At 45.0% G+C, this 25,828-nt stretch overlaps 1 protein-coding gene across 1 annotated transcript in view; it reads left to right on the plus strand.

Annotated features, from left to right (window-relative positions):
* Positions 1-25,569, plus strand: part of LOC147447167 (uncharacterized) — a 31,874-nt gene extending 6,305 nt beyond the window's left edge. The window contains exon 2 of the mRNA XM_086523041.1: positions 24,982-25,569. Coding sequence (XP_086379167.1) covers positions 24,982-25,424 — 443 coding nt within the window. The 3' untranslated portion in view covers positions 25,425-25,569. The remainder of the gene's footprint in view (positions 1-24,981) is intronic.
* The last annotated feature ends 259 nt before the right edge of the window (positions 25,570-25,828 follow it).

Consider the following 25,828-nt stretch of genomic DNA (forward strand, 5'->3'; position numbering starts at 1 on the left):
ATGTCTGGTTGTGTTTAGCCATTTTTCAGCCTTGGGTTTTGGCTTAGTTCCATGGTGAGTTTGGCTCGTGTAGGCATAGAGGATTTTCCCCGCGCTTCCCAGGTGCACCCACTTGCCCTTTGGTCCCTCTCCAACATTTCCCTCTCTTTTGTTGGTTGTGGGAGGAGAGGTCATGGGCAGGCAGGTTGATGTAGGACCTATATAGGGAGGAAGTGTAACAGGCTTGGACACTCCGAGTGTGAAATCAACAGCAACACGAACAAAAAACTTCAAAATCATTGAACTTTAAGAGAGAGAGAGAGAGAGAGAGAGAGAGAGAGAGAGAGAGAGAGAGAGAGAGAGAGAGTTGACTTAGCCCGATGGAGTTCCGTGCCTAGAGGTATTGGCCCCAAAGTTTGGCGCCCCTTTCGGTATTTCTTTATTATTAATCATTGCAAAGTACAACTCCCGAGGGGCCTCTGCTCTCAGACTTTGCGTCCAGATGTTGTGCAGAGTGAGGCCCCAAGGGCTCTTATAAATTTACAAGGGATGCCAAAAGCAGAGCCCCAAAAGCAGTTAAATTTAAAAGCAACTTGTTTAAAAGGCATCTGGTCCCAAAAACTGCAAAAAAGCAACAAGTGCAAATTACGAAATTTCGTACAGCTTGCCACGTGGCATGTCGGTGCAAAAAGCAGAGGTCCGTACAATTGCCACGTCATCATGTTAGCGAAATCTTCGAAAATCCGTACTGTTGTGATGTCGGTACTTCCACGTCAGTAGTGCCATGTCATCAATTTGTGACATACCCTTCTCTTGAAAGAATTGTAATCGCCCTCGATTATGCATGCAAAACAGACAGAGGCCATAAACTAGTTCAATAGACACTGACTCTTAAGTACCGACACACTAGATGAGATCAATCTAGAACTTGCACAAAGACGACAGTCACTGAACATTCACGTCACATTCAAATCAAATCACATAGAATTTATGGAGATCTAGGACCATGATTTTAGCAATCGCATCTAGATCCACATAGGACCTCATTGATGTCGGATTAACTAATCCTTATTGCGATCATGTCCATAGACTCTCAAGACGAAGTGTTGCAGTCATTTCGTCTCTCAAACCTGCACTCAAACACAATCACATGAATGAGCTAAAAAATTAGAGTCATTTCCGGGAATTCCCATGTCGAAGTACTTCTTTTATAAAGTCATCCAACAGAATACTGTCAGCACATTTGTATCCTTGAAGTCCAAAGGAAAATTAGTGACTTTATTGAATATTCCATATGGGTAACCTGTGACAAAGGAGCGGAGTGACTCCCCTCTTGTGCAGTCTCGTCTGCACTAGATTCAACCCTGTTGATCCACGGGATCTCTCAGAATAGTGGAAGCTAGACCAAAAATCTCAAGGTGAAGTTCCAAATCTGAGGAGTATCTGCTAGGTCCTCCTCCATCCTCTTCGCATCCAATTCCGGATAGTTCTTGACTAAGAAGCGCCGTTCACTTTACCTTTCTCTTTCCTTTCCTGGTGGGCCAATATCTGTTCCGGAACGAGTATCTCCTCGCTCTCTTCCACTCTAGGTTGCTCCTCAGGCTCCCTGTCAATTGGCACCTCACCCTTGAAATTTTTCAACAGAATCACATGAAAAGCATTGTGAATCTTTCAAGTTTCTGGCAACTTCAGTCTGAAGGATACATCATTTATCTTCTCTTGAATTTGGAAAGGGCCATAGTCATTCTTAGCCCGCTCCTTTCCTTTTCGTTTCCTTAGGCGTGCCTACTCAAACTGTAAGAGCACCTAATCTTCTTCCTTCAGCTGCAAGTCGCATCGAATCTTGTTGGTTGCCCTCTTATGCCGTGCTTGCAATTTCTCAGGAGCCTCGTGAACCTTGGCAAAAGCAGTATCCAGATCTAGATCATACCGATCTACTTCGAAAATCTTATTCTGGGTCTGGGGAATTGTAAGGTGCAGCGGAATGAATGTTGAACTTTGCTCAAGATGAGTGCTCTGAACTGTGCTCAGGGGTTCCTTTTACTTACGGAAGGGAGAGCCTTCCGTTCCTTTAGTGAGAGAGTGCAATGGACTCAAACAAAGTGAATGGACACTTTGCGTGAAGGTGTTGAGACTGAGAGATAGAGAGAGAAGAGAATACGACACCAGAGACGTTTGTAAACCCTCCCCCGAAGGCCCCACTCTCGTTGGCGAAAGTGGTCTACTATTGATTGCACAATCTGGTACAAAAGTGGATGAACGAGAAGTGATGCAAGTCTAGGGCTATGTCGACGTTGACGATGTGGATGACGAGACCGACTCGATGGCTGAAAACTAATGTGCTTGCTCTGCTGTCCAAAAACGCTAGAAGGCTGAAACTGAGTTACCAGGGAACGGGTAAAACCATGCCTGGAACGCTGGAACGGCGTTCCGGCCGGTCGACAGTGCTTGGAACGTCCTAGAACGGCAGTCCGTTCCGACAGGCGGACTCAAACTGGAACGGGGGCGGAACGGCCGGAACGGAAAAAACGGCAGACTTTTCAAACGTTAAAAAACGGGCAGATTTTGATTTTTTCAAACGTCAAAAAACGGGCAGTAAGCCCTCAAAAGCTATATATGTGCCAAGCCCTCACCCTTTTCCTTCACAAGCTCTCAAGCTCTCTTGCTCTAGCCTCTCAAGCTCTATTGCTCTCGAGTCTCAAGCTCTCAAGGCTCAAGCTTCAATCTCTCAAGCTACCAACTTCCAAGCTCTCAAGCTACCAAGCTCTCAAGCTCTCAACTTCTATCTTGCTCTCAAGCTCTCAACCATCAAGCTTTCAAAGTTCAAGGCTGTAACTAAGTCAGACTTTGTAAACAATTAATTTATTTACGAGAAAAGAATTATCTAATTAGTTGTGTGCACACCAGAATAGACCTAGCAGTTCTAAGGCCTCAGGTGAGCCTAAATGCGGGCCACAACACCTCAGAGGGACCTTAGCAGAAATTACCCTGAAGCCCTACTGATTGGGAAATTGGGTCTTCAGAAAGGGGTAAGCAGTAGCCTCAGATTTTAGGCTCAGAAAAATACGCGCGTCAGTACAAGCACATGAATGAGATGGGGTCCTTAGAATAGTGACCCTAAGGCTAATAAAGCTAATAAAGCCTTAGAGTAAGTTTCGTGAAATTAAATTTAACGGTCCGTGCCCGGGCGGGCGGTCGGACAAGTGTGAACAGGTAAAGGCGGTGCAGTGCCAGTGCGGCATTGCACCGGCAGACCTTTGGTGTTCTCATAAAAGAATCATTGGTAGCATTTGTTAGTTAGTTGCACATTTTTTATTAATGAGCTAGAAGTTTTTAAAGTCAAAAGTTGAATGGTTTTTAAGTTTTTAAAGTAAGTGTGCCAAGTGGCACACTTACCAATGCAAGCTTTCACTCTCACTCTCCCTTATCTCCTAGCGCCCCCTCTTCATGCATGGAGCCTATTTAAGAGCATCAGCGCCCCCTTCACAAGGGTTGCCAGTGCACCTACCCCCCCTAATGTGAGCGTGCTCTACGCGGTGGAGCCCTCCATTGAAGCTTGAGAGCAGCCCCTTGCGACATATGTGGTAGCCTTGTGCTCCCATTGTCAAGAACAAGGGATCTCACAGTCATAGACATCTTCTGGTGAAGTTTCATCGCGAGAAACTGCAATTACAAAGAGCTTGATCAACACAGGTTTACTTGATGATGCTGGCTACGTCACCACTTTTGGACAAAACATGTGGAAGATATCCAAGGGTTCGATGACAGTAGCACATGGAGTAAAGTCTGGAGGACTTTACATGATTTATGTATCAAATGTCTCTAAAAATGTAATCAATGTAACCGAGCAGCCAAACGTTTCTTTGTGGCATAGCCGGTTAGGACATATGTCCAAGAAGGGAATGGAAATCTTGTCTCGTTCTGGTTATTTGCCTGGCTTTTCATTTAATGATTTTGAATTCTGTGAACATTGTCTGTATGGTAAGCAAACACAGCAGCCACATAAGCATAGAAGCAGTAGAAGAGATACACAGTTGGCACTTGTTCATAGTGATTTGTGTGGACCTATGCCTAACCTATCTCTAGGGGGAGCTTCTTACTTTATGACATTTATAGATGATTACTCAAGGAAAGTATGGGTTTACTTTCTCAAGCACAAGGATGAAGCGTTCAGTGTTTTCAAAACGTTTGTGACACTTGTGGAGAATCATAGTGGCAAGAAGCTTAAATGCTTACACACTGACAATGGTGGAGAGTATGTTACAAAGGCCTTTCATTACTTTTGTCAGTCAAAAGGTATAAAACGTGAACTTACTGCTCCTTACAATCCTCCTCAAAATGGTGTTGCTGAGAGGATGAATAGGACCATACAAGAGAAGGTCAGAAGTATGTTGTCTAATGCACAACTGCCAAATGGGTTTTGGGCTGAAGCTGTATCAACAACTGTTCATCTTATAAATAGATCTCCTAGCAAGGTTTTGCAGAAGGATTCAGTGGCAGAGATGGTATGGTCAGGCAAAATGCCCTCATACAAGCATCTCAGAGTCTTTGGCTGTGAGGCATATACTCATGTTCCAAAAGAATTTAGGAACAAACTTGAGCCAAAGAGTAGAAAGTGCATCTTTCTAGGCTATGGTAATTCTGGTGAGATGGGGTATTGACTTTGGGATCCCGAATCCAGAAAGGTTATCCGCAGCAATGATGTTCACTTTAATGAAGCCAAATACCATTCTAAGCCAGAGAGGGTTGAGGAGATTAGAAGAGTTGTCTTCCAAGAAGATGGACCTGCACGTGCAAGACAAAATGTCAGGGCTCAAGAGGAGCAAGGACAGGATAGAGTGGAACCACAGGTTGTGGCTGAGCCTGAGCCACCTATTGTGCGTAGATCTGGACGTGTCACGCGACCTCCTGATAGGTTTGTTCCATCTATGAACTATGTCATGTTGACTGATTGCAATGAGCCTTCATGTTACAAGGAAGCAGTGCAAATGAAGGACTCCGGGAATTGGAAATTGGCCATGCAGTCAGAGATGACAGCTCTGCATAAAAACCAGACATGGAAGCTAGTTAAATTACCACAGGGCAAAAAGGCTCTACCTTGTAAATGGGTTTACATGTATAAGATCACCGCTCATGATAGTCAGCCAAAGTACAAAGCAAGGCTTGTTGCCAAGGGCTTTAAGCAAGAACAAGGCATTGACTTTGATGAAGTCTTCTCTCCGGTGGTCAAGATGACTACATTGAGATGCTTTCTTGCATTGGTTGCCATATTAGATTTGGTGTTGCACCAAATGGATGTCAAGACAGCGTTCTTGCATGGTGATTTAGATGTGGAAATTTACATGCAGCAGCCAGAAGGGTTTGTTGAGAAAGGCAAGGAAGATTTGGTATGCCAGTTGTTAAAGAGGCTTTATGGCTTAAAACAATCACCGAGGGCATGGTACCATAAATTCCACAAGTTTATGCTTTCTCAAGGCTACAAACGTAGTGAGTTCGATCACTGTCTATATACAAAGAAGGCTAAGGATGGTAGTTGGCTGATCCTTATTTTGTATGTGGATGACATGTTGATTGCTGGCAAGCACTTGGAAGAAATTTCAGCTTTGAAGTCAAAGATGGCAAAATCGTTTGACATGAAAAACATGGGTGAGGCAAGTCATATACTTGGTATGCGCATTGAGAGAGACAGATCAAAGAAGTTGATTTGGTTATCTCAAACAGAGTATATTGACAAGGTTTTGCAACGTTTCAATATGGAGAAGGGAAAGGCATTGAGTGTTCCATTGCCACCATATGTGAAACTTAGCAAACAAGATTGTCCTGTGTCTGAGGAAGAACAGGCTGAAATGGATAAGATTCCATATGCGTCTGCAGTGGTTAGTTTGATGTATGCAATGATTGCTACTTGCCGAGACATTGCATTTGCAGTGGGAGTAGTAAGTCGATACATGTCAAACCCAGGCAAGAAACATTGGGAGGCAGTGAAAGGAATATTGAGATACCTGAAAGCTACAAAGAGTATGCGTATATGCTATGGGAGTCAGGAGGTAAGTGTAAAGGGTTTTACAGACTCAGATTATGCAGGTGACTTAGACAACCGAAGATCTACGTCAGGGTATGTCTTTACATTGGCTGGTGGAGCAGTATCATGGCGTTCTAGATTACAAGATTGTGTTACTCAGTCTACTACAGAGGCTGAATATGTTGCAGCATCAGAGGCATGCAAAGAATCAATTTGGCTTAATCGACTAGTAACAGATTTGGGAATAAAAGAAGAGATGCCTGTGTTATATTGTGATAGTCAGAGTGCTATACAATTGGCTCGCAATCCAGTTTATCACTCAAAGACAAAGCATGTGGATGTGAAGTATCATTTCATCAGGGAAATGCTCGAGGATAAGCAACTTCAACTTGTCAAAGTTCACATCTACTTACAAAAGGACTTCCCTCAGAGAGCTTTGCGCATTTTCGCAAGTAGTTAGGTGTAGGGTAGTACATCACTTCTCTACATCTCTTTGTATATTAGCTTGTATAGTAGCTTCTCTCACACTTAAAGTACCACATTGGACTTTAAGTGGGAGGTTGTTGGGATATAAAGCCCAATGTGGTCGCCCAAGTAAGTGGGCGGGCCGCCAGGTACGTACACATATTCTTTTGTAAAAACCTAATAAGAACTCACTATGCTCTACACATTACAGTAGAGCGAGTTCACCATATCGTCGTGCTCTTCTTCTCACACTCTCTATCGCGTCGCACTTCCGCTCGTACTCCTTCAGTTGCATGTCTCCATATACGAGAAAGAGCTAATGGCAGTAATTCATGCTCTTTCCATTTGGAAACACTATCTATTAGGAGCTGATTTTATTATCAAGACAGATCATCAAAGTCTTCGCTACTTCCTCACACAAAGAAAGTTATCAAGAAAGCAGATGAGATGGGCCAACTTTCTTTCAATGTTTCATTTTCAGATTTTACACACTTCTGGAACAAAGAATGCAGTTGCAGATGCTCTCTCCAGGCGTCCAAAGATCAATGCACTAACAACAATTTACCATGAGGAACTAGAATCTCTCAGCGAGATGTATCCTCAAGATCCAGACTTCGCCACAATTTGGATAGATCTTCAAGCTGGTCACTCAAGGCCACCTTATTCCATTAGGGATAATACACTCTATCGTCAACAAGCAATATGCACAGCTCAGCCCTTACGACAGAAGGTGATGGATGAAGCACATAATTCTCCTTATGCTGGGCATCGGGGAATTGTTTCCACTACTAGTGCCCTCGAAAGGTATTTCTTTTGGCCAACACTCCGTGCGGACATTGAAAAACATGTACGTGAGTGTTTAGTCTGCCAAAAGGTAAAATATGACAGACATAAAGTTTATGGCAAGCTTCAGCCGCTCCCTGTGCCTAACACGCCATGGGAAAGTATTGCCGTGGATTTTATTACGGATCTTCCTAGATCCAAGAATGGAAATGATGCCATCTGGATTATAGTAGACAGATTCAGTAAGCAAGCCCATTTTCTTCCAGTAAAGAAGACGATCAAAGCTGATCACATGGCTAGAATATTTCTAGCTCAGATTTTTAAACACCATGGATTGCCAAAGACTATTGTGAGCGACAGAGATCCCCGCATGACTAGTCTATTTTGGCAGGCATTGTTCGAAAACTTGGGAACTAAGCTTGATTTTTCATCAGCTTATCATCCTCAAACAGATGGTCAAAGCGAAATCGCTAATGCCACTGTTTTAGATCTCCTCAAGTGCTATGTTTCGGAACGACAATCCGAATGGGAACAGTACTTACCAATAGTTGAGTTTGCGTATAATAATACCATACATTCCTCAACTCGTAAAGCCCCTTTCGAAATTCTTTATGGGAAGCCACTCTTACTTCCTATTATGGTGACCAAAGAAAACATCTTCGCCGCAGATGAATTTGTGCGCAATATTGATATTGCCCATCAACAAGTAAAGCAAGCGATTCTTCGTACTCAAGAGCAACAGAAGAGAAAAGCAGACAAGCACAGAAGGAATCTCAATCTTGAAAAAGGACGATATGTCCTGCTTCGGTTTGAGAAAGCTAGATTGAAAAAGCAAGTCGGCAAAGGGAAAGTTGTCAAACTTTCCCATAGATTTTACGGCCCTTTCAAAATTACAGATAAAGTCAATGACGTGACTTTCAGATTGAATTTGCCTTCTAACTGGCGCATCCACAATGCTTTTCATGTCAGTCTCCTCCGACCATATGTTGGACCTCCTCCAGTGGCGCCCGTACAAGAAGATCCTCCAAAAGTCGAAGAGACTGAGGGAATCCTTCAACCTGAACAGATAATACATTACTCGGAGAGACAACTCAAGTCGGGGAGTCTACATCGAAAGTATTTAGTCAAGTTCAAGAATTACACTCCTTCAGATGCAAAGTGGATGACTGAGTCCGATCTTAAGGACTACCCTGACATCTTGCACAGTTATGTTGATGCTCTACAGTTGAGGTCAACTGTTTAGAACCAAGAGGGATGTAACGAAGTCAGGCTTTGTAAATAATTAATTTATTTACGAGAAAAGAATTATCTAATTAGTTGTGTGCACACCAGAGTAGACCTAGCAGTTCTAAGGCCTCAGGTGAGCCTAAATGCGGGCCACAACACCTCAGAGGGACCTTAGCAGAAATTACCCTGAAGCCCTAGTGATTGGGAAATCGGGTCTTCAGAAAGGGGTAAGCAGTAGCCTCAGATTTTAGGCTCAGAAAAATACGCGCGTCAGTACAAGCACATGAATGAGATTGGGTCCTTAGAACAGTGACCCTAAGGCTAATAAAGCTAATAAAGCCTTAGAGTAAGTTTCGTGAAATTAAATTTAACGGTCCGTGCCCGGGCGGGCGGTCGGACAAGTGTGAACAGGTAAAGGCGGTGCAGTGCCAGTGCGGCATTGCGCCGGCAGACCTTTGGTGTTCTCATAAAAGAATCATTGGTAGCATTTGTTAGTTAGTTGCACATTTTTTATTAATGAGCTAGAAGTTTTTAAAGTCAAAAGTTGAATGGTTTTTAAGTTTTTATAGTAAGTGTGCCAAGTGACACACTTACCAATGCAAGCTTTCACTCTCACTCTCCCTTATCTCCTAGCGCCCCCTCTTCATGCATGGAGCCTATTTAAGAGCATCAGCGCCCCCTTCACAAGGGCTGGCAGTGCACCTACCCTCCCTAATGTGAGCGTGCTCTACGCGGTGGAGCCCTCTATTGAAGCTTGAGAGCAGCCCCTTGCGACATATGTGGTAGCCTTGTGCTCCCATTGTCAAGAACAAGGGATCTCACAGTCATAGACACCTTCTGGTGAAGTTTCATCGCGAGAAGCTGCCGTAGACGCTCTCTTAGCAGAGTGCGGCTGCTGTAATTCTCTATTTTCAGCCCCTAATCACCTCGATTAGGGCTGTTTTCAGCAGATCAACCATAGAAATTCTCTTCTCTCTCCTTATCCTAAGCCTACATCAAGTTTGGTGTGATTCCATCGCGAAGAAGACCTCTGTTTCGGCGTAGGGGTGTGCACAGGTAAGAATTTCAGGTTATGTGCAGAAAATTACAGCAAGCATGTGCGTGTGCATTTTGCTTGTTTCTCTTTTGTGTTCGATGCATGAATGAATGAGCATGAAGGCAACACATAACGGAAGATGGACCCTCCTCTGTGAGGGCTTCCGATGAGCTGTTTTGGAAGATAGACTCTCTGTTCGAGAGCTTCCAAGCAGTCTCGCAGAAGAGGGGAAATCCCATAAGCAGAAAGAAAGTGGAAACACTTTCTCAGTCAGTAGTCAGAACAGAACAGAAGAAAGAATAGAGGACGGGCGTATGCTCCGTTCCTGTGCTTGTAAAGATTCTCCCTTAGTAATAAAGATATTCTCTTTATGGGGGGGGACCAGCCCATCTTCTGGTCCCCAATGAAGTGTCAAGTTTTCTCTCTCCCTCTAATTCTCTTGAGTATTTGAAGTGCAATTAAACGTCAGTTTACGCTTCCGTATTTTTGTCACAAAGGCTCTCAACTTTCAAGCTCTCTCTTGCTCTCGAGTCTCAAGGCTTTAAGCCTCAAGCTCTCTCGAGTCTCATTCCAATTTCCATCATCTAGATTCCATGACCTTTTCTTCTCGTACAACCCCCTCCGTTCATGCGGGCAACACTCAAAAGGCGAAGGAATGGTTGTGGTGGGATGAAGTGACCTCGGAGGGCACCTTGTCGGCGGCGGGAGGTTCTCGTGCATGGGCATGCAAGCTATGCTCTTACACGCGGAAAGGGGGGCATGACAAAGTGAGGGCACACTTTCTTGGAGTGCCGGGACATGATGTGAGATTTTGCACCAACGTAACCATCGAGAAGAGGAAGGAGCTCGAGGAAAAGGATCGGCAATTCAAGCACAAAGCCAAGCCCACACGCAAAGGTATTGATCCAAAGACCCTCATTTTCCCTTCTTCCTCTCTACTCGGTGTAGGTGTTTGTTCATCTTCACAAGGTCCAAAACGTCGCCAAAGGACCCTTGCCACCTCTTGGGACCCAAAGAAGAAGGAAGAGGTGGATGCGGCTGTGGCTCGATTCTTCTATCACGACCATATCCCATTTGTCGCGGCGAGGTATGTTCATCGTTTTATGATTTATCAATCTTGTCTCTCATTTCTTCCGTTTCGTCGGTTCCACCTTTTTGATACTAACCTCTTCTATGTTTGATCGAAATAGGTCGGAGTATTGGAAAGTCATGGTGCAACGGATAGGAGAGTATGGCACTGGCTATGTGCTGCCATCTTCAGAGGCTTTGCTCGATCGAGAGAAGGCTATCGTGGAGCAAGCAATCCTCAATATTCAGCGTCTTTGGGCAAAACATGGCGTTTCCCTCATTGCCGACGGGTGGAGCGATACAAGGAAGAGATCTATCCATGGTCTCGTCGCATACTCGAGTGGAGAGATGTACTTTGTGCACTCTCATGATGCCACCGAGAGTGGCAAGTCCGCTGATGTCCTCTCTGCAGAGTGGACAGCGGCCATAGAAACCATCGGTGAGCAACACGTGGTGGCCTTTGTCATAGATGGGGAGGCATCAAATAGGGCAGCAGCAGCTATTATAGAGGGCCACTATCCGCATGTGAGTGTGCTTTTGCATGGCACACTGCTTGAACAACCTTCTAAAAGACATCGGCAAGCTAGACTGGATCGCTCCAGTCATTGCTGATGCAGTGAAGATTGTCACTTTCATCAACAATCACAACTTGGTTCGGAGTGAGTACCTCAAGAGGTCGGGCGGGAAAGTGCTTCTAAAGTATTCAGACACTCGCTTCGCATTCAACTTTCTTCTTGTGCGCAGGTTGTCTGAATGTCAAAATGCGGTCCGACAAGTCTTCATCGGTGATGAGTTCACCACCTCCCCCTATGCAAAGACAATTGCAGGGATTTTGTGCAAGGATAAGGCAGAGGATCTTGAGTTTTGGAAGGAGCTCAAGAGTCTAGACGCACAGGTAAAACTGGTGGTTCATTTGCTTTGAGTTCTGGATGGCATTGATCTTTGCATTGGCAAGATTTATGAGGCAATGGACCACATGATTGAGCAGCTTGCACAGCTTGAGCCGAACGCAGAGCGGTATGAGGAGATCCATGCGCTTTGCAGCTCAAGGTGGAATTCATATGCCTCTCCTTTACACGGGGCAGCGTTCATGGTGGATCCAGAGTTCCAAGGTGCAGGGCAAGAGACAGATAGGGAAGTCATGAACCAATTTACAAAGATCTTAAACAGGATGGTTCTAGACAGAGATGGGCGATGCATTGTCAGAGATCAGTTGAGACAGCACAGAGAGATGCGGGGGTCATTTGGCAGTCCAGATGCTCAGATTGATCGCAGGAAGATAGGTTCAATGCTATGGTGGGAGGACTATGGCTATGATGGCCCTAAGCTTTAGAGATTGGCGATCCGTATTCTCAGCCAGTCAGTTAGTACCTCATGCTTGGAGCAATTGTGGAGTACCTTTAGCCACATTGCTTCCAAGAAGAGGAATCGGCTTGGAGTGGAGAAGGCTAATGATCTTGTCTTCGTCAACGCAAATTTGAAAATGCTTTGCAAGAGTACAGACAAACAGACAGATCCTTTTACACAGTGGGAGATGGAGCAAGAGGCTTCTCAGGTAGGTGGAGATGCACATCCACCAACACCAGGTACTTCATCCGTGGCTAAGATCGAGCCGGACCTAGAGCTCGATGATGAGGAATGGGAGGATGTGCATGATTTACAGCCGGCTACTACGGATTGGGAGGCCTCTCAGGTTAGTGGCTCTTGAGTCTTGAGTCTTTGCCATTATCCTTACCTTTTTGTATGGCTGCTTGAGCCTTGCCCTCTTTGCCATTTGTAGCTACTAGCATCTTTATGGTATTTGTCACCTTCAGTCTTTTGGTATTGTGGTCAGTGGTTTGTCCCCCTTTGTTTTTTTTGTAGCACCTTGGCGGCCCTTGAGGCTTGTGAGCCATAATTAATTCCAAAGTGTTATCTCTGACTACTACTCTTGCAATTATTTGAGAGCATTGTGTTTGCTCAATGTTGTATATGTGTTATGTACTCTGGGCGCCGCACATCCCAATCAAGTCATAATAGGTTGAATGGTCTTCGAATTGTGTTTTTTGTGGGTATTAGAGTCAAAGGACTCTAGTACTACTTGTATTCAAACACATAACGCTAAAAAAAACAATATTTGGGTGTTTTTTTAGCCTCCCGTTCCGCGCCGTTCCCGTTTCGGGCCCATTCCTGTTCCCCCGTTCCGCAGGGAGGCCCGTCGCCGTTCCCGTTCCGTGTTCCGGGTAACTTTGGGCTGAAATTTGCTGTTCCAAAACTGCTGGTTTTAGGCTCCTCCAAAACGCTGGTTTTAGGCTGAAAACTGCTGTCCAAAACGCTGGTTTAGGGATGAAAATGCAGGCTGAAAAACACTAGCATGCTGAAGCCTATGGCGATGATGGTTGAATGCTGAAAACGCTGGGGTGCTGGCGATGAGGCTGATGCTGAAAATGCTAGGATGCTGGAGTTTATGGCGATGAGGCTATTGGCTGAAACCGTTGATGAAAACGCAAGGCAAACTGATAACGCTGATGGGTGCTGGTGTTTTTGCTTGAAGGAAAACGCTAGGGTTCTTGTGAGGATCCACCTTGAGGGCCTGTTGCAAGGTTGCCTTGTGCTCTCTTAGTTTCTTCTGCCAATTAGTGCTAGCCTAGGTTTGCTTATATATTATCTTACCCAAATTGCCTTACTTAGTTCCCAACAAAAGTCACTTAAAAATAATAAGTGAAAAATGTCAAAAATAGGAAAATAGGTTTACTGCACTGGAAAATGCTCCCGATGGATTCAGTTGGATTCTGATGGTAATGCTGATGATCATGCTATGTGCAACCAGAGGATATGCATCTACTCTAAGTGCCTGGGTATGCAGGGTCTGTGAACAGACTCACAAAAGTGCCAGAACACTTCCTAAGCTAGACTGACTAAACCTTGTTCATGCTGTAGCTTGTCCATGGACACATAGGGTTGGATATGTCACCTGACATCCCCTCCTTTTTAAAGTGAGGTACTAGTACCGAACTGTATGGCGTCGGGGGAGATCGCCAACAGGGTCTGGAATCCTGGGAAGGACTCTTCGTCGTCCCACTCTGATGCGTGGGTCGTGCGATACTTGAACTTCATAAAGGTCTGCAATGCTTGCTTCTTTGGGCCGTTGTGATTTTCCACAGTTGATTGATTTAGATCAGAAAGACATGCTTCGATCTCATTGTTTGCGTGTGTGTGGTGAACGGTTTGGCACTCCGTATATTTGTTCATCTACATTACATGCACAGTCTTTTATGAAGACGATATTTTTTCCAGTCACTTTACATGGAATAGGTATGTTCATGTTTTTGTGTTGGAAGTGGTTTCAAGAATTTTCAGCCATGGAGATTCTTGAAGAAGGTAGAAGCATGACTTTAGACGAAGTGGAAGCATCGAAGGAGCCACAAAAGACTTTGTGTCGCTTTCGACGCGGGCACAAAATGGCAAAAGAGGCAGCATGAGCTCCACGCTCAACAGGCAACTTCTCAGCAGAACCCCCTAGGAGACCTAGCGTTTTTGGAGCAGAAGCCTAAAGCTAGCGTTTTGGGATCAGATCAGCCCTGGCGTGTTGGTGCACAGCAGATTAGCCCCGGCGCCATTGCTACACAGCAGATCAGCCTAGCGTTTTTGCATTTGCAGAACCACGGCGACAGAAAGACCAATTTCAATCCCTAGCGTTTTTGATTTGCAGCACCACCTCAGCGTTTTTGCAGATCATCGCGACGGAAAGTCAAGGAACATCAGCGTTTTCAGTTTTCAGCAGTTAGTACCCGCAGATCAAGTCCCGAACCTCGCAGATCTCACCTTCTCGCAGCAGTTCCTCGCCGCACGGTCAGTTTCCGCAAGGTTTATAGTTTCAGCCCGGAAAACGCAGATTTCAGCATCTGCGTTTTCAGCGTGTCGTCGTCGCATCGTCGCCATCGACATAGAGTCAAAATTCAGCAGATAGAAGATAAACAGATTTCAACCCATAGCGTTTTTGGACAGCAGTAGAAAGATTGCAGATTTCAGCCATTAGGTCGATTTCGTCATCACTGTCGTCATCGTCGACATAGCCTAGACTTGCATCAGTCTCATGCATCACCATTGTACCAGATTGTGCAATCATAAGTAGACCACTCTCGCCGACGAGATTGGGGCCTTCGGAGGAGGGTTTTACGTCTCTGGTGTCTCTCTCTCTCTCTCTCTCTCTCTCTCTCTCAGTCTCATACACTTGCACGCACAGTGTCCATTCACTTTGTTTGTGATCATAGCATTCTCTCATTAAGAACGGAAGGCTCTACCTTCCATAAGAACAAAAGGAACCTTGAGCACAGTTCGGAGCACTCATCTTGAGCAAAGCCGAAACATTCATTCCGGTGCACCTAACAAAAGCTGCCCACTGGGGCTCGTCTGCACTGCTCATAGGCTCCCCCCCCCCCCCCCCCCCCCTTCTTGTCACAAACTGATGACGTGGCAGTACCGACAGCACATCAATACGGAATTCTAAGATTGCGTTGACATGTTGACGTGAAAGTTGTACGGTGTCAAAAGACGGGCACCACATGCCAATAGAAAAGAACAGGCTGAACCAACTTTTAGCACTTCAATAACAACTGAACTGAAAGAGAGACGACACGCAACACGGAGTGGCGGAATTCCACCCCAGAGAGTATTGGCCCCAAACCTTGGTGCCCCTTTCAGTATTTCTTTATATTGCATCAACACAGTACAAGTCGGTACTCCAAACTCTGCACCTTCTCTAGGAAGCATGCCAGAGAATGAGCCCTAGCCTCATATTTAAAGGCCCTTGGCTTGAAAAGCAGTTACAGTAAAAAGCCTTTAAAACTCAAAAGCTTTTGGTCCAAAAGCAAAGCCAAAAGCTGCCAGCGTAAATCACGGAAATCCGTATAGCCTGCCACGTCATCAGCCAGCACAAAACATGGAAATCTGCCCTTAGGGTGAGGGTTAGGGATTTTGTAGTTTTAGGGTTTTTGGCAGCAGAATTAGGGTTTGTAGGTTTTAGGGTTAGGGTTTTCAAAATTAGGGTTTTAGCAGTTAGGGTTTCTGCAATTTTAGGGTTTTTGGCAACAGAATTAGGGTTTGCAGGTCTTAGGGTTAGGGTTTTTAGATGTAGGGTTTCAACAGTTAGGGTTTCTAGCAGAAATTAGGGTTAGGGTTTCTACTCTCCGGCAACCATGTCATCACTTTGTGATACTTCTTCTGGTACTTGTTCTTCTTAGGGTTTAGGCCCCTCGGCCGGTAGCTCCGTTCTTCAGTAGGTCGACACGTCAGCAGTTTGTTACATCTCCCCTTCTTGAAAGAGAGTAATCGTCCTCGATTAAAGCATATCTGCAAAACAACTCAAGTTAGCTCAAAAATTTCCGAGGGACATTCCGAGGGACAATCAGTTTGCTCTTTTTATTAAGGAGTTAGCTTCTCTTTTCCGCTCTTTTGATCAAGGAGTTAGCTTCTCCTTTCGGCTGTTTTGATCAAGGAGTTAGCTTCTCCTTTCTGCTCTTTTGATCAAGGAGTTAGCTTCTCCTTTCGGCTGTTTTGATCAAGGAGTTAGCTTCTCCTTTCTGCTCTTTTGATAAAGGAGTTAGCTTCTCCTTTCGTCTAGATCGGAACTCTTGATATTCCGGCATAGTAAAATTAGCCATCACACCCAGACCGTACTGATTTTCCACGGGTGTCTTGATGCACTAAAATTACATACACAGGCAATCTCATCCAATGAGGAATATTCAATAATTGGCACATCACAATGTAACACAAATGCTTACATATGCATGTTACAAGACACAACAAACAGCGCCGCTGAGCACCCCCCCAAGACAAACGGCCTGCGGTATGAAGCTACTCAACGACTACCTTGTCGCTCCCCCCGCAAATAACCTAAAAAGGTCCGGGCCATGAGCTCAGAGGACTGTACAACCAAATGCTCCCTAGACCGTAGTCTACGTCGCTTGGAGGTTTAAGCATACAACCAAACTCTCCCCAAGCATCGCCCTGCGTCGTTCGGAGGTTTTCTAGCATACAACGGAACGCTCCCCAGGCATCGGCCTGCATCGTTCCGAGGTTTTCAGACATACAACGAAACGCTTCCCAGGCATCGGCTTGCGTCGTTCCGAGGTTCAAACAATACCAAAACAGTATTTCTCACTTCTCCACCTGGGAGTAAAATCACCAATCATTGAAACCTGTATCAAACCAGAGTCAAACAATTCAAATCGGCACCAAAACAGGTTCAAAACAGATATCATCCATTTCAAACAAATTCCAAATAGGATCATCAAACAAGATCAAACAGAACTCAAACTTAAAAAGCAATCTCGACATCAGTCGAGCTCGAAAAGTCGACTGACTTTCCATCTTGAAACCTGCACCAAAAATTAGGGTTAGGTTTCTTCCATGAGGTCGTAGCCGAGCACAGCATGGTCCATCAGCTCTTGGACAGACAATGTTTCTTAGGCGGCGATGGTAGTCCCAACTTCCAAGAGATAGCAATCACACCGAACCTCCAAGGTTATCAACTCGAGAAGAGACATCTACTGAGAGATGTCGAGAAATTTCAAGATATAATCTGCTAGGGTTTCCATGGCAAGCATTCCAGGATACCCCACTCTGCCAGAAGTTGCACTCCGAAGGAAGATGTCACAAACCATATAACTTCGGGCAAAATTTTTCTTGAAAGCTTGCCCTTGAAAGCTTGCCAAGTACTTGGAGTATGCTGCTTGGTAGCTGTAGACATCAACATCTGCATGGCACTGCTTCTGAGAAAAAAACAGTGACTTGAAACAAATCTTGGATCCTTCTCTTGCAAGTGATCTTAATTGGCTTATGCCCTGTAAGACATGAGCGGTGAAGACGGCAGCGCGCCCGATGCGCGATGAAGTAAGGTTGGGAGTGGCTAATAGGTCCGGATTGGAGAGCGAAGATACCTCGAATAAATTCCAAAGTCTGTCTGCTCTTTTGTAGAACCGGTATGCTTTCAGAAAAGCACACGCCTGATGCTCTGATGCCACTGTCACAAGGCGAGTACCACATGCCAATAGAAACGAACAGACTGAACCAACTTTTAGCACTTCAATAACAACTGAACGAAAAGAGAGACGACACGCGACACGGAGTGGCAGAATTCCAGCCCAGAGAGTATTGGCCCCAAACCTTGGCGCCCCTTTCGGTATTTCTTTATATTGCATCAACATAGTACAAGCCGGTACTCCAAACTCTGCACCTTCTCTAAGAAGCATGCCAGAGAATGAGGTCTAGCCTCATATTTAAAGGCCCTTGGCCTAAAAAGCAATTACAGTAAAAAGCCTTGAAAACTCAAAAGCTTCTGGTCCAAAAGCAAAGCCAAAAGCTGCCAGCGTAAATCACGGAAATCCGTACAGCCTGCCACGTCATCAGCCATGCAAAACACGGAAATCTGCCCTACGGGTTAGGGTTAGGGTTTTTGCAGTTTTAGGGTTTTTGGCAGTAGAATTAGGGTTTGCAGGTTTTAGGGTTAGGGTTTCAGCAGTTAGGGTTTTTGCAGTTTTAGGGTTTCTGGCAGCAGAATTAGGGTTTGCAGGTTTTAGGGTTAGGCTTTCTAGAATTAGGGTTTCACGCAAAAATTAGGGTTAGGGTTTTTGCTCTCGGGCAACCATGTCAACACTTTGTGACACTTCTTCTGTTACTTGTTCTTCTTAGGGTTTAGGCCCTCGGCCGGTTGCTCCGTTCTTTAGTAGGTCGACACGTCAGCAGTTTGTTACATACGGACCTCCACGTTTTGCGCTGACATGCTACGTGGCAGGCTGTACAGAATTCCGTTATTTGCGCTGGCTGCTTTTTGGCAATTTTTGGGACCAGATGCTTTTTAAACAAGTTGCTTTTGAGTTGAATTGCTTTTGCGGTTCTACTTTTGGCATCCCTTGTAAATTTATGAGAGCCCTTGGGGCCTCACTCTGCAGAGCATCTGGACGCAAAGTATGAGAGCAGAGGTCCGTCCAGAGTTGTACTTTGCAATGATTAATGATAAAGAAATACCTGTAAGGTGCAACGGATGTGAATGTTGAACTTTGCTCAAGATGAGTGCTCCGAACTGTGCTCAAGGGTTCCTTTTACTTACGGAAGGGAGAGTCTTCCGTTCCTTTAGTGAGAGAGTGCAAATGATCACAAACAAAGTGGCAGTGTAAGGTGCAGTGAATGAATGTTGAACTTTGCTCAAGATGAGTGCTCCGAATTGTGCTCCGAATTGTGCTCAAGGTTCCTTTTTCTTAGGGAAGGGAGAGCCTTTCGTGCTTTAATGAGAGTGCAAGTGTTCACGAACAAAGTGAATAGACACTGTGCGTGAAGGTGCTGAGACTGAGAGATAGAGAGAGAAGAGAATACGACACCAAGGATGTTGTAAAACCCTCCTCCAAGGGCCCCTCTCTCGATGGCGAGAGAGGTCTATGCTATTGATTGCACAACCTGGTACAAGTGTAGATGCGAAGCTAAGTGATGCTAATGCGGGCGACTGAATGCTTCGAAGACGACGGTGACGACGACTTCTATCTGCTGTTGTGGCCTTGAAGGCCGGAAACACCTGAACCCTTGTTATGTTAAAATGTTGGTTCGTTGTTCATAAAACGCTGATTTTCTGATTGTATTGCTTAGGAAAAACGTTGATCTTGATGTTGTTTTGCCGTTGAATTCCTACTGCAAAACGCTGGCCTGATGGGGCTAAAAACGCTGTTGCAAATGGTATCTATGGCTGCTCCAAAAACGCTGGCCCGAGGCTGCTAAAAACGCCAAGTGTACGGCTGAATCTGCAAGCGATACTGAGTGGCTGATGGCGATGGAGTTCTGCTGATTTGGAAAACGTTGAAGTGCTGAAGAAACGCTAGGCTTCCAATGTTGAAAACGCTAGTGTCCTTGGGATAGTCTTGCTTGAGAAGGTGCTTGTTGAGCAATGCTCCTGCTGCATCTTCTGCCAGAAAGTGCTAGCGCTAGGTTTTCTTATATTCAAACTTAGCAAAATTGCCCTACCTAGTTCCCAACAAAAGTCACTTAAAAATAATAAGTGAAAAATGTCAAAATTAGGGAAAATAGGTCTATGCATTGTAAATATGCTCCTGATGGGTTCTGATGGAAATCTGATGATCATGCTATGTGCAACCAAAGGATATGCATCTAAACTAAGTGTATGGACATGCACGGTCTGCGAACAGACTCACAAAAGTGCCAGATCTCTTCCTATTCTACACTGACTTGACTGAACTGAACCCTGGTCATGTTGTAGCTTGTCTACGGACGCATAGGGTTGGATGTGGCACGTGACATCCCCTCCTTTTCAAAGTGAGGTACTGGTACCGAACTATATGGCGTCGAGGGAGATCGCCAATAACATACGGAATCCTGGAAAGGACTCTCGTTGGCCCACTCTGATGTATGGGTCGTGCGATACTTGAACTTCATAAAGGTCTGCAATGCTTGCTTCTTTGGGCCGCGCCGAAAGCGACAGTTGTCTATAGCTCCTTCGATGCTTCCACTTCGTCGATAGTCATCCGTCTATCTTCTTCAAGAATCGCTGAGGCTGAAAATTCCTAAAACCACTTCCAACTCAAAACCATGAACATACCCACTCCATGTAAAGTGACTGGAAAAATACTATTCCTTCGAACAAACTGTGCATGTAATGCCGATGAACAAAGTGACGGACTGCTCAAGATGAGTGCTCCAAACTGTGCTCAAGGTTCCTTTTTCTTTGGGAAGGGAGAGCCTTCCGTGCTTTAATGAGAGAGTGCAAGTGTTCACAAACTAAGTGAATAGACACTGTGCGTGAAGGTGTTGAGACTGAGAGATAGAGAGAGAAGAGAATACGACACCAAGGATGTTGTAAAACCCTCCTCCAAGGGCCCCTCTCTCGATGGCCAGAGAGGTCTATGCTATTGATTGCACAATCTGGTACAAGTGTAGATGCGAAGCTAAGTGATGCTAATGCGGGCGACTAAATGCTTCAGAGAGGTCTATGCTATTGATTGCACAATCTGGTACAAGTGTAGATGCGAAGCTAAGTGATGCTAATGCGGGCGATTGAATGCTTCGAAGACGATGGTGACGACGAAGACTTCTATCTGCTGCTGTGGCCTTGAAGGTCGGAAACACCTGAACCCTCGCTATGTCAAAACGCTGGTTTGCTGTTCATAAAACGCTGATTTGCTAACTGTATTGCTTAGGAAAAACGCTGATCTTGATGCGTTTTGTCACTGAATTCCTACTGCAAAACGCTGGCTGATGGGGCTGAAAATGCTGCTGCAAATGGTATCTATGGCTGTTGCAAAAAAATGCTGGCTTGAGGCTGCTAAAAACGCCAAGTGTACGGCTGAATCTGCAAGCGATATTGAGTGGCCGATGGCGATGGAGTTCTGCTGATTTGGAAAATGCTGAAGTGCTGAAGAAACGCCAGGCTTCCAATGTTGAAAACGCTAGTGTCCTTGGGATAGTCTTGCTTGAGAAGGTGCCTGTTGAGCAATGCTCCTGCTGCCTCTTCTGCCAAAAATTGCTAGCGCTAAGTTTTCCTATATACAAACTTAGCAAAATTGCCCTACTTAGTTCCCAACAAAAGTCACTTAAAAAGAATAAGTGAAAAATGTCAAAAATAGGGAAAATAGGTCTATGCAATGTAAAAATGCTCCTGATGGGTTCTGATGGAAATCTAATGATCATGCTATGTGCAACCACAGGATATGCATCTAATCTAAGTGTCTGGACATGCACGGTCTGCGAACAGACTCACAAAAGTGCCAGATCACTTCCTATTCTAGACTGACTTGACTGAACTGAACCCTGGTCATGCTGTAGCTTGTCCATGGACACATAGGGTTGGATGTGTCACGTCACAGGTAAACACTGTGAATGAAGGTGCTGAGACTGAGAGATAGAGAGAGAAGAATACGACACCTGAATGTTGTCAAACCCTCCTCCGAAGGCCCCACTCTCTATGGCGAGAGTGGTCTACTATTGATTGCACAAATCTCTACAATGCTATGGACTTGCCGACGATGTCGGCGACGACGAGACGGGCTGAAATCTGAAAACGCTATGGGCTGAAATCTGCAAATCTTGTATCTGCTGAATTCTGATTCTACAGCGATGCCGACAACGCGACGGCAATGCGCTGAAAACGCAGATGCTGAAATCTGCGTTTTCCGGGCTGAATTTGCAAACTTTGGCTGATCTAACCGTGCGGCGAGGATCTGCTGCGGGAAGGTGAGATCTGCAAGGTTCGGGACTTGTTCTACGGTGTCTATATACCGAAAATTGAAAACGCTGATACAGAAAACCGAACTGTCGCCGGAAACTGCAAAAATGCTAGGCTGACTTGCTGTTGCAAAAACGCTAGGGCTGATCTATTGTTTCTGCTAACGCTAGGGCTGATCTGCCGCAGGGGAACCGATGTGGTGAAGATCTGCTACCGCAAGGATCATGTCGCGATGTCGTAAGGCTGAAATCTGCAAAACGCTAGAGCTTGAGACTGATCCAAAAACGCTAGGGCAGATTTGGTGTCTGTTGCAAAAATGCTATGGATTTTGCTGTCGGGGGAGTCTTGTTGAGAAGGTGCTCTGTTGGACATTTGGCCTATGCTGCCTCTTCTGCCAGAAAGTGCTAGCGCTAGGTTTCTTATATATTATCTTGCCAGAATTGCCCTACCGAGTTTCCCAACAAAAGTCACTTAATAATAATAAGAGAAAAATGGCTAAAATAGGGAAATTAGGTCTGTGCATTGTAAAAATGCTCGTGATGGGTTGTGACTGTAATCTGATGGTCATGCTATGTGCAACCAGAGGATATGCATCGGCGTGTGGGGATGCTTGGGTTGGAGCACCATGATTTTTGCTAATGGACATCTTTTGGCGGGCCGTGAAGTTTCCTCTATTGTATTCTTGGAGTTAACTTCCCTAGCTTTGGATTGTAGAAGTCGCTTAAGGTGCAGCGGAATGAATGTTGTATTTTCTCAAGATTAGTGATCTTTATTGCTCAAGGTTCCTTTTAGTTCTTTAGGGAAAGAGAGAGCTTTCCGTCTTGTAGAGTGCTGTGGTCACGAACAAAGTGAGTGGATTGTGCGTGCAAGTGAATGAGACTGAGATAAGGAGAGAGAAGAGATACGACACCCGAGAGGTTGTAAAACCCTCCTCCGAATGCCCCACTCTCGTCGGTGAGAGTGGTCTACTTGATTGCACAAATGCGTACAATGCTAATGCAATGGGACTATGCCGATGACGACGGCGGTGATGACGACGGCGACTTTAGGCAGAAATTTGTGACCTTCTTTGTGGCTGAAAAATGACTGTTTTTTGTCGGCTGAGTATTGGATGAAAAACGCTGAAGGGATCTGGGATTCTGCTGCGGTTCAAGGGCTGAATTGCTGAGGGCAAACGCTGCTTTTTTTCTGCACTTAGGCTGCGTTTTTGGGTGTTGATAGGCTGGCTGAAAACGCTGCCACAGCAGGTTGTAATAGGCTGAAAATCTCTGTCAAGGCTGCTCCCAAAAACGCTGCAGAAATCTGGGTGTTGCTGGCGTTAGTGTCTTGCAAAAACGCTGGCCTGAACAAGGTGAAAACGCTGATCTGACAAGGTAGAAAAACGCTGGTCTGGGTCACTTGCTGGCGATCTCTAGCATGGAGGAAAAGGCTAGGGCAGTCCAAGTGTTGGTGATGGCAGATCTGGTAATGCCGGCGAGGGAGAGATGCTCTGTGATGAAAGCGCTAGGCTTGATGGTTTGTCCTCGCCAAGGAGATGGGGAGGTTCTTGCTGAGAGGGAGGGAACACCTGCTGCTTGGGGAAGCCTGTTGTGCTCTCTGCTCATCTGCCAATTTGTGCTAACTTGGGTTTGCTTATAAATTAACTTACCCAATTTGCCCTACTGAGTACCCAACAAAAGTCACTTAATAAGTAAGTGAAAAATGTCAAAAATAGGGAAAAATGGGATAAAGTCATCTGAAAAATCCCCAAACTGACTCTGATGGAATCTGATGGAAATGCTTATGCTTGTGCTTATGCAACCAGAGGATATGCACCTACACTGGCATGCACGGTCTACGAATAGACTCACAAAAGTACCAGATCACTCCTAATCTAACTTGACTGGAGCGTCGGAAACCCTGTTATGGTGTAGCTTGTCCACGGACACATAGGGTTGGGATGTGTCACGTGACAAGAGTGTCTTATATAGTGGTTGAGACCTCTTTGGTTGCTCTAGTTTAGTGCTTTTGATGGTTCTAAATTCTTCCTCTTGATTTCCCTCGGTAGAATTCTTGGTGATGCCAGGTACTTATCTATTATTCTTCATCATCGATTGTTACCCCTCTTCTGTGTCTCCTCAGCTCATGCTTGCAGGTGGTACTAGTTGGTGGGCTTTCGCCCGACATTGAGCACCTACCATTGGCAGCAAGTTCCTTTCTCGCTGATACTACTGGTGGTTTTCTGGTTATCATGGGGTTTTGAAGTACTATCTTAGAGAGAAATTTTGGTGCAAAGTCCTATCTTTCAGCAGGGTACTTGTCACTATCTTTGGGGGAGGTTTTTTTCCCTGGCCTTTTCAGTTTGTCCAGTTTGCCCATGTGGTTGGTTGTATATGGTTTGTCAGAGGTCTCCTTCTGCTAGCTTGGCAGTGTTTCCAGATGGGCTATGATCAGGTGAAATGTAGAGGTGTATATCTTTAGAAAGTACATGACATCAGACCATGGCTGACAGGACAATATTCTAGACGATGTAGGATTTTGAAGCCATTGTGTATCTGCAAGGGATCAATCCGTAACATCCCTCAGAAAAGCTAGCAACTGATTAGAGGGTGGAAGGCTTTTGAAGCCATTTTGTCTCTGCAAGGCATCAAGCCTGCTGCCTTTGCATTGCTGAGAAAAGCTATCAAATGATTAGAGGTTTGGACAGTTCAACTCGTGTTTGGGCATGATGGAGGAGTAGCAATGCACGTCACGAATGAGGAAGACTTCAAAGAATGGCTTGTTTCCTGAAGTTTTGTTCTTGGAAAGTTTCTTGTTGTGCATTAAGCTATGCTGTTGCTAGAAATTTGCAGCTTGGTTATCGTTTTTGTAGCATTTTTCAGGTGTGAACCGTTGATTTGTGTGTGGTGATGCTGATTATTTTGGTTCTAGTAACTTATGACAGACGCACAAAAAAATGTCTCTAATTGATGATTCTGAAATGCATAGCTGTCAAATTCGTTAACACTTAATCTTCTGATATACTACTAAAATCGGCTGCATTTGCTAATTCTTAGAGAACTCTTTGGATAGGCTACTAGAGTTTCACATCTTTCGCTACTGCCAAACACAATCCCTTACTCTGCTGGAAGGCGTGCTGTTTTTTCTCTAGAATGCACTACTTGGTGGAGTGCTTGTTTTGATAATTTGATGAGGCCACCTGTATGATGCCAGGGAGCAAGAGCAGCAATTATAATTCGACAAATGGGCCAACGAAATTTCAGAGGGCCAAGACGGGCGGCCTTGTGTCAAAGGGAACATTATTGGTTAATGACACAAGCAACACTCTCTACTTGAGAGATAAGGTGGGAGCAGCATATGGTGGTACACGGTACAAGATCCCTGGGAAAAGCTGTATAGAGGTGTTCCCATTGCAGCATACTTTCTTCACAATGATTGCCTATGCGGTTGAACGAGATGTTGAGGAGATGGATACTCAGCTGAGTCCGAATTCTCATCATAGCAGCTCAAATGTCAGTTCTAATGACAACAACAGAAACAAGAAGAAAAGCACAGATACCAATCTCTCTCTAGACAGTGATCAGCTTGCAGACAACAAGAAAATTACCATTACCCTCCGTGGATCAAAGTACGATATTGAGCTTTCACCCCGCTGAGAGACAATCCTTATTCCTCAAGGTCAGTCATGTATGTGATTGTGAAGCATCCAGCAGGCTACTTGTAATAATCAAGAGAATGCCTGCGGAAAGTTATAGTTGTACTGTGATTTCTATGTTGTTATGTATTGAAAGTGTGCCTCTCTCTCTCTCTCTCTCTCTCTCTCTCTCTCTCTCTCTCTCAAATGGGACTTGTACCCTGTGCATTGCTTGAAGAGTTACATAGAGCCTGAAGGCATTACAAGAACCGAAAGGCATTACATGACAGCTGAGCTGGTAGTGGCAAAACCCCTGTTCTCTTTTTACTACATGATTGTCCGAAGGGCCACTCTATTGGGATGGCACTACGGTAGAATCACAATGCGGAGATTTACATGATGCCACAGAATTCCGATCATTGAGGT

This window comes from Adiantum capillus-veneris, chromosome 11 (assembly GCF_014529385.1).
Source record: "Adiantum capillus-veneris isolate H3 chromosome 11, ASM1452938v2, whole genome shotgun sequence".
NCBI classification, from domain to species: domain Eukaryota; kingdom Viridiplantae; phylum Streptophyta; class Polypodiopsida; order Polypodiales; family Pteridaceae; genus Adiantum; species Adiantum capillus-veneris.